General features: G+C 41.1%; 1 protein-coding gene across 1 annotated transcript in view; it reads left to right on the plus strand.

Moving 5' to 3' along the window:
• Positions 1 to 401: 401 nt before the first annotated feature.
• mtnr1ba (melatonin receptor type 1Ba) overlaps positions 402 to 9,970 on the plus strand; it is a 32,571-nt gene continuing 23,002 nt past the window's right edge. The window contains exon 1 of the mRNA XM_072457009.1: positions 402 to 564. Coding sequence (XP_072313110.1) covers positions 438 to 564 — 127 coding nt within the window. The 5' untranslated portion in view covers positions 402 to 437. The remainder of the gene's footprint in view (positions 565 to 9,970) is intronic.

The raw sequence follows: 9,970 nt of genomic DNA on the forward strand, positions 1-9,970 counted from the left end.
GTTCCAACCAACCTGCTTTTAAAGAAAATCTGGATCTTTCACTACCTTTTTTCAGCGTTGGAAAGATTCCTCAGGAAAATAAAGGTTTAAATCTCCAGTAAGTCCTTCACTATGGGCTTAAGAAATTGTTCCATCTGAACTTCGATTGTGTTTTTTCTCTCTAACGCTTGACGAGCCAGCTAACCCATGGCTATTACGTGACGATCGAGAAGAACTACAATCATGGTGGACATTGGACGGTGCCAGTGGCGGCTAATATTCAAATGAAAATGACTAACAGCAGAAATGTCTTATTATGCTTGAAAGAAACGCGATACGGGACATCTTGCTGAAGGACACTTGGGATGTAAGAAAACCTCTGAGTAGGACCTGTGGGGGGTGCCGTGGAGGGCTTGGACATGGACTCCCTGGACGATGAACCCAAGGCGACCCGGGCCATGGGGCGTCCTGTCTGGGTTGTGTACACTCTGGCGGCCGTCCTGATCTTCACCACTGTGGTCGATGTCCTGGGCAATCTGCTGGTGATCGTGGCCGTGCTCCGCAACCGGAAACTACGCAACGCGGGTAAGGAAAAGATAATAGAGATACACACAATTCAGATGCATTGTGCCATTACTCACATCTAGATTTAAAGATAATACATCGTTGAAAGCTGGTATGTGTGTAGGAAAGTCTGGAAGTCAATAATAATGAGAACAAGTCCCCATCATAAGGGATTTGTTCATATCGGCTCAACTCTCGCCTTGGGTTTGATTTCAAGACAATTTCAAGATATTTCTACCTGGAGTTTGTGTTTTCCGCCATCAACATAAAACTGCCATCGGCTAATCACCCACTTGTAAGATCCTGGCTCGGATCTGACAAAGGGTGGCTGGGGGCTGCACCGACACCCGCTTGTCAAAAAAAATCGTCTACCTGTGACGCCCTGTATCTGTCAAAGACCCCGTTTTTAGTTTGAACCGTCACATCCTTTCAGATGATTAATCCCCGCCTACTTTGCTTCATTCTCACTCTTGATAACGCACCGTGACTGGGAATCGAGCGTCCGAGAACGGGCACGTCGCACCTCTGTCGCGACGAGAGTTGGCGGCTGCAAAGGAGGCGGAGCTAAAGGTCTGCTGTAAAGGCGACTTTAGAAATGGTTGAAATCGCGTTGGCGCACGCACTCGACGACGACAACAAACTGATCACGAGCATCGAAGGTCAGGAGCCACGGAGAAAGGAGGAGGTGAAACTCAAATTGAAGAAAAAAAAACAGAGAGTAGTTTCAGACTGTTCAATGCTTAAGCCTTGTCAAACTATCGCCCAGAAAATCCTTCTCATGTCGCTCATTAGAGAAATCAGAGCAATCACAGGGTCTGGTTTGGGTCTGCTCGAGTCTCACAAGCTTCAACTTAGAGCAAGTCGGGGGGAAAGTCGGACACAAATCTACCCAGGGTGCGCCGTGTTCAGATCAACGTGGATCGACATTGATTTGATCCGCGCTGGTCTTGCTTATCCCGAACGCACTTATTGTGTCACGCTGTCGTTGTTCCTGATTGGACAGAAAGAGGTGACCCTGCCAGTCGCTTCTGTTTTAGTTACTACACAACTAAATGCTAAATGGATGATATACTATGGTCTCTTTTTTCATATTCAGCTGCTCTTACCATAAACAGCATTTATATTGACTAGACTAGATTAAAATCAGGTACGTCTTGTAACAGAATTGTTGTTGTTGTTGTTGTTGTTGTTGTTGTTGTTGTTGTTGTTTTAAAGCTAATTGGTTGTAATACGAGTAAGGTTTTGTACTTTATAGCATCAATTGGATTATTTCGTCACAGTTGTTGGTGATGAACTGCCACTGTGTGAAGAAGCTGTGCCTGGGGCTGGCCTCTCCAACTCCGAATGATGCCAGTCAGAAACATGTTTTAATTGGAATTTCTCAAATACAAGAAATTATTTTTTGTAGAGCCCCACTGACATTTCAAAAGAACCTGTTTCGTGGCTTTTTAACAAGAATGTTTTTTTGGCAGGGCCGTCCCCACCCTGTAAGAGGACGACGCAGCTGCCTCCTTAGCGCCCTCAAGAGGCTCAAAATGATGCGGCAAATTCTGAAAAACATTGCATTGCACTTGGATAAGACCAAAATGAGTCAGAAAACAGTTTTGGTTGAGGACCCGATGTCGGAACACTGCACTCTGTTGCCTGTTGGTGTTCTTAGCCCTTACGAGTGATCTTATCCAGCGCAGTATTCGATGTTGGTAATACAAACACAGTTACAGCTGCGTAGCAACTAACCCAAAGTGGCAGGGAAGTGGTGAGGGCTCCATTTTGCTCAGGGTCCCCCAAAGGCTCGGGCTGCTTTTTGGTATCAAGTACATAAAAACAAAAGGATGAAAAATTGTCAAAGATGGTTCACCGCTTTCAGGGCTGACCTTGACGCTTCCTCTTCCTCTTCCTCTTCCTGCTGCTGCTGTCTCTCTCTGTGCTGTGTGAGCGCGAGGTTTCAGCCCAAAAAGCTTCAAAGAGGAAAATAGGTCACTCAGATACGTTAAGGATTAGCTCATTCTATTGCAGGAAATAAAAGTTGTTTAATTTAGATAAACAGCCACAAAATATGATATACGTGAATTCAAATGGACCCGCTAATGGTGAGGGAACGAGCAGAAGAGGTCATGGGGGATGTTAAAATAAAAGGTATCAGATTGTCCACCGATGGCACGGAAAGGTTGGCAGTTTGATTTCATGCGTCCGGTTTGTGTGATCCACACTTCATACACTTTTACTCGGTGTGGACAGGTTCTTAGTGTTGCCTCTTCTGTGTCCGTCTGCCCCAGGCCAGCTGTGGCTACAGAACCATCACCATGTGACAAGGCTATACATTATGTCAAGAAAGATGAAGAATGTCAAGTGACCGCAAGTAATTGCCGTTGTGCCTTTGGGCAAGACACTGCTTTGCCCGTGTGAGAATGCGTTTGGAAGCACTTTGAAACAAACTTGAACCAGATGGATAGAAATAATGTTCATGCCACGATTATGATATAAACATTTCACATGTGTAGCTCCTATAGTTTTAGTTTTTAATTAAAATGAGTAATTAAAATGGGTTTTGTTGTTTTTTAACATTCATTTTACCGTTCTCGCTCTATATTCTGCTTTATTCTGCAGTACAACCGATAGATGAGGCCAAAGTGTCCCTTACTTACACTTTGAATGACAGTTTTCTTCACTCACATTTTTTAAAACATCCTTAAAGTGTTTGAACCTTATAAAATCTTTTGTCCATATTTCACTCTTTTAACTCAACATTTCTCACAGCATTCTCCTCAGAAGACGCCCCGCTGTGTCCTTCGCGGCTGATACAACTTCGTGAGCAGATAAATAAAAGATAACGATTTATTTCGTAGCTCTCATAATGGTCGATGGGGAGTTTTTTCCTCGGCATAATGAGCCGTTTGCCATTGAACTTTCTTGCTGAACACCGAGGTTTGAATCCTCCTTGAAACATGCCCTTGACCACAGGGTCTATTACCCAGCATGCCATGTTCTTTCCAGCTAACATTAGTTCGTGAGCAGAGAAACCAGCTTGAAGCCATCATCTCCATCAGTCTTCTCCCATAGGTGATAGTGTACAGTGGATTCACCTTTGACTTCTAGGGTCACTGGTTCAAATCCTGACTCTATCATCACAATGCACAGTAGGACTTATGTATTATGTATATGTTTGTTAACCTTTCTTCAACCAGGTAAGAAAACCCTTTCAAGGGCGACCTGGGTAGGACGATTTCGATTTGATATGTGTGTAGTGTATATTCTCCTTTATGAAATATATCTTCCATCGGCGTGTCACTTTGAATATTGATACCTGCGTTTGTCGCCGTGAGCGGGGGTAATATCTCCCCGACCCGACGATGTGAGTGGATGTGACGGACGGAGCAAAGGTCGACGTGGCTCTTATTGCATTGGCGCTTCATAAACCCGCTCCGTCTGATTCCCCAAAGGTCACGTGAAAGTCGCAGCACGCTCAGCAGACGTGCGCTGGCTGACACCGAGGCTTTATTAAACTATAATACCACATGTGGTGCGCTTAACCTTTGTGGGATTTAATGTGTATCTGTATACAAATCCTTAATAGAAGATAGGCTTAGAATATAATCTAATTAAATTCAACTTAAGGATGAGTGAGGGCTAATGAAATAGATTGTATGCTAATCACGGTTGAAAATTTAATTAAAATTACACACACAAAACTGTACCATATTTTCGCAAGTCGCACCTTTTTTCATAGTTTTGGCCGGGGTGCGACTTATACTTACATTTATACTTATATACTTATACTCCGGAGCGACTTTATGTGATATTATTTGTTATTTCACACTTGCAACCGCATTTCATACTCCAGTGCGACTTATATATGTTTTTTTCTTCTCTATTATGCATTTTTTGGCTGGTGCGGGTTATAATCCGGTGCGATTGATAGTCCGGAAAATACTGTAATCTAAAAATGATCTTAAAAGACTCTAAATCACAAGCTAAAAAACATCCGCTGTGTTATTAACTCAAAAGGGTAAAAAGTTATAGACTTGATTTGGAAATATTCTAAACATTAGACGCCTTGAATCATAATATTTTTTCCTTTATCTGGTTCAAAATGTTTAACGAGACCTCAATGCCCATTAAAACATAATCTTTCGACGAGACGACTACCGTATTTACCAAATTATAAGTGGCACCTTTTTGCATAATTTTCTCTCTTGCATTTTTTTCTTCTCTATTATGCCTTTTTTGGCTGGTGCGACTTATAGTCCGGAAAATACGGTAATCAAATAATAATTTATACAATGAGTCACTGGTCGGCCTTCTCTAGTACTGTACATTACCAGGCAGCACTTACAAAACACACACTTACACCGTCCTTTTGGCATCACGTCAAGGTCAAACTTTGTCTCCTGCTTAAAACACACAAAGGGCCAATGTTGCTGCCTCAGTGGTTCCCAAAGTGCTGGAGTGCTTTCAATTTGGTCCGCTGGTGGTCAAAAGCATATTCCGGCACTCAATTCATTAACGTATACTTTATTGCCTTTAAGCAATAGTCCTTAAAGCAGCCGGTCCCCCAAACTGGAGGATTAGGTTAGCCGTTGATGCATGTGACAATTTAAAATAATGTTTGTGGTTCGAATTTGATGGTTAAATGTGGCTAGAAACATGATGTACATGACATCGGTTACCTGTACTGCCCATGAAAATAAATAAATGAATAAAATGAATAAAATGAATAAAATAAATAAAATAAATAAAACAAATAAAATAAAAATTTAAAATTCAAATTTAAAATTTAAATTTAAATTTAAATTCAAATTAAATTTAAATCAAAATTAAAATTAAATTAAAATTGAAATAGAAATTAAAATTAAAATTAAAATTAAAATTAAAATTAAAATTAAATAAATAAATAGAATAGATAAAATAAAATGAATGAGATAAATCAAATATAAAATGTAAAATAAAATATAAAATAAAATGAATAAATTGAATAAAATGAATAAAATGAATAAAATGAATAAAATGAATAAAATGAATAAAATGAATAAAATGAATAAAATGAATAAAATGATACACTTTATCTCTGACACGTGTTCTAAAATGGCAGGCTGGATGCAGGGTGCCTCAGGTGTGGAACGCGGGGGTCAAATTGGCATCATTAAAACCCATCTTTGTGATTAAGCCATGACGGCTCTTCTCACTCCAAAAGGTCACTGATGTATTTTAGGAGCGAGACGCCAAATCCAATATGGCTGGCTGCTTTTCTTAGCAGCTAATTATCAAAAAGTTCCTTGTACTTTATCTTCATTTACATTCTGTTTTTCCCTTCACAAGCAAAGCCTACACCCAGCGCTTTCCTCTGCGTCTCCCGAGCTCACACCAACTAACTTCAGGCAATATGTCAATAAATCTCCTCTTTAATCTTCCTCTACGCCTCGTTTATACAATCCCACTCATTCGACTTAATGTCCCTGCCTTGAACGTAAACTCTCAGACAGACGCTGACTTTATTTCCAAAACAATAACATGAACTGCCCCTCTCTACATTAAAGATGGAGCAATATTGTATGTAGTGATATTAAAAAGTCGCATAGTAGACAACGTTTAAAATATTATCTACGCCACGGTCTCGAATGCATAGTGCCATCTTCATGGTTTATTACTCCATTTTACTGTAGCTTAGGGAAATTATAGTTTTTACTGTTGTTTTATTGAGAAATTACCAGTTTTATTGTTGCTCTTATTTAAACAGAAAACAAAAGACCTGTGTTCAACGTGATAAATACACGACTGGTGACAAGGAAGCTGAGTTGCAAACATTCTAGCCTCAAAGAAGGTTCAGTTCCCGAGCCGGACTAGGCCTTTCTGTGCAGTCTGCATTTGTCTTCTTTAAAAAAAAGTGAGGGGACTGAACGTTAGACTGAAAATGTGGAAGGACAATGCTGCGTGTGAGAAAATGTTGAATGTAGCCAACCAAGTGAGGACTGAGCAATGGTTTTTTGTTTGTACATGTCTGCAACGGTCTAAATGTGCAAATGTTTACATGCAAAAAGGACGACGTATTTGAATTATAAGCGTACAACATTGTGCAAGCCGCCACCATGCAGTAGTTCACATAAATACCCAGGATTTGATCAATTATAGTGCATATTTTGGTTACTTTTCCACCTCCTCGGATGCCAGCCCAGTCCCGTCAAAAACCGAACAGCCTCTTAACTCACCATCTCAAATCTGACTTTTCTAATTAAAACCTCTGTAGCTTTTCGGTGCTTTGACGTCAGAAGGCATAAACACAGAAACAGTTATCCACACGGAGGTTAATTGTGTTTTTATGGCCAATAGCAGATGTGATGGTGTGGAAATGCAACAACATTTGTATGGTTTATGTCAGAACGTTGTCTCATACTAAGAGTTTATTGTGTTTATTATAGTATATTGTCAATTATTACTGTTGGGGGGAAAAACTGTCGTAAAATGATGGTTGTCCAGTAGAAATGTGGACCCTTCATTGCTAAACATGCTTGAATCGGTTACTGTTATTACCCTTTACCTTGAAGCGATGTCACTTTAAACATAAATACGTTATGAATTCCACCGATAACCTTTGTTGGTTGAATAAATCCACTCTGTGTCCCATCTGTGCCCTGTGCTCTCGCCTCCTGCCGCACTCCGTCACTGTCCCGTCACCTGCAGATGGGACCGGGCTCGCTGTGGTCAGGATTTGCGATTGGCCAGCCTCTTGGACCTCACATTACCGATACCGAGGAGCCTTTCTGCTCCAGCGAGCTGCAGCCGGACTCAATCTGGGGAAAGCTACAGGGCAATTAAAAGCTTCTGACACCAAAATCTCATTGTGGCCAAGAGAGTTCAGACTGTACAGTGGGAGCTTCTTTTTCTTAAAGGAGACCCCACGACAATTTAAAGGTGCACTATGTAACCTTTGCTCTGGTGGGTGTTGTTTCCATGGATATATGTGACTCGCCACGGCAATTGTCGGACCATGTCGGCCTCGGTGAAACTGAGAAAAACAGCATTTTACTTTTTTTTCCCCCCAAATTTGTGATTTTCATTTTTTTGCAGAATGTGCTAGTTGAAGTTATGAATAAGCCCCTGTGTGCTTCAGATAACACTATTGGTTGTCTTAAACGTATACATTAAGCTGTTAAAAATGTGGAGTTTTCGGGTCTTTTTCCTGCTCTCCTGGGGGGCGTCACCTTTTTCTAGCCAACGTGTTGTTTACATTTTCCACCAATCAGCTGTGATCCGCATGGCTACAGCTGCGTGCTCCGTGTTTTCCTCTCATTACTCCAGACCGTCTGCAGAGCACAGTCTTCAGAGCTTACATTTCCTGGACTACATTGCAACGGAACTGTTTACTCAGGTACACTTTTACTTTACTACTAAATTATTGCTTTAACGCTGTGTTTTAAGGCGGTCTCGTGATCACTTTAGAATCTTACTTGTCTGCTCCGGTGGAGCTAATGCTAAGCTAACATGTTGCTTCAGTGCACTCTGCAATACGGGCTTAATGTGACTACTTGCTGTTATCACCATGTTATCGGGTTATTTTTCGGCGTGGGTTGGCCCGTGGGTTGTGTGGGTCGTGCTTTGTGTCTGTTTTATGCTGCTAAACCGGCTGTTACCCCCACAGCCCGGAGCTAAACGCAGCTATTCGGAGCTAAGTTGTAAGCTAAACTTTGCTATGTTATCGGGTTATTTTTCGGCGTTTTGTCTGTACAAATTATATACTTATGTAGTATTTCTTGACCCGTGGGTCGTGCTTTGTGTCTGTTTTATGGTGCTAAACCGGCTGTTAGGCCCGGAGCTAAACGCAGCTATTCGGAGCTAAGTTGTAAGCTAAACTTTGCTATGTTATCGGGTTATTTTTCGGCAAGGGAAGAGAAAAAAACTACAACTCCCGATACCACTTCTGGTCACGTGGCTTACGCACTGCGTCACTCGAACCAATCACGCGCTTGCCTGGCCATTATCAGCTTCCTGTGTGTCTCTCTGTGCACGGTGTTGGGAGAGACAACAGGACGGCTGAACCAGGTAAGCTTTGCGACTAAAACACCCGCTTTTAATCACTTTAATGTGCGCCGGTTTTAAACTCGAGTGTATGTTTATGTTTTGGTGTGCTGTTCTGCAAGTGTTTTGCTTTTACGAGCCGTGTTATCTCAAGTGAGCTAGCTAGCATCGCTAGCCGATGGCAGATGTCCCAATATCTCCGCGTTTTTCATCTTAAACACACCGTTAACGTCACAATGTGAACTGTTATCTGTGAAGCGTGTTATTCCCATATTACTGTTAACCCTAATCCTTTTATCCCCCTTTTCAGAATTGGCAAAGACACCCTGACTGACATGACCTGTCTCTACGTGAAGTCTGCTAAGGAGCGTGGTAAGTGTAAAACATTATTTTGGTGATTTTCGTGTTTTAATGATTAGAGTATAATTAACCATAAGCAACATCTGTTTTTTCAGGTGAGCCTGCAGTTGGTACATCAAGCTTCAGATCACTGTGGAAACAGCTTCTCCCACACATCAGAAGCTGCAGGCCACGCACAGATCATCAGATTATCAAGCGAGCATACATGAAGACCAGGGTTGACACTTTGGAAGACATCGCTGAGGTTAGTTTATATTATTTGACTACTGTAATGTGTAAACATTAGCCTGGCAAAACTTCAGTGCTGCTCTCTGCTTAAGATATGTTTCTTCTGTTCTCATTTTTTTACATTGTCGCCCTTGTCATCAGGTAGTGGAAAACAGCTCTCCTGAGTCTCACCTCAATATCCCACTTCTTCAGACGGCTTCCAAAGATCAAGAGTTATCAGCACTTCAGGTATTTATATTGAAACTCTCACATTGTGTTAAAAAAAAAAAATAGTTAATGAGTGTTTTATGTGAAATAGTTAGCCATTTCTTAAATGTCCTGTTATTTGTTTACAGCTTTGATGCCAAGAGCCGAGAGTCACAGCACTGAAGAGTGCTGCACTGACGAAGAAGAGGATGAGGATGTGATCTCTGATGTAATTGGACTCTGGTGGTGTACATATCATATCTATTATCTCGTATCTCATATCTCATATATTCAAAGCCATGGACCCGTTGCAGTTCGTATACCTGGCCCTGGCATCTGTTTATAAGAGTTCTTCTATTGAGGGTGTTTTTTAAACTTCCTATAAGTTACTGTCCTTTCCCCCTGTATCTACTGCGTTGTAACATTAAAGGCTATCTTATCTTATCTTTTGTTGTTTGTGTTGAATCATTCAGTGCACCATTGTTGGTGCACTGAATCACCTGTGAATTATGTTTACCGACAAATGCAATGAACCCTATTCTCATTCTGATTCTTTGATTCGATTCAGGGCCTTTTGTAATCCAAGTATTTCCATTTTAATATAGTAACTTCTAATTCTGATTCAAGTCCAGTTCACATCAAT

This window comes from Eucyclogobius newberryi, unplaced genomic scaffold (genome assembly GCF_026437365.1).
Source record: "Eucyclogobius newberryi isolate DKJ021-1_F unplaced genomic scaffold, fEucNew1.0.hap1 SCAF_10, whole genome shotgun sequence".
NCBI lineage: Eukaryota > Metazoa > Chordata > Actinopteri > Gobiiformes > Gobiidae > Eucyclogobius > Eucyclogobius newberryi.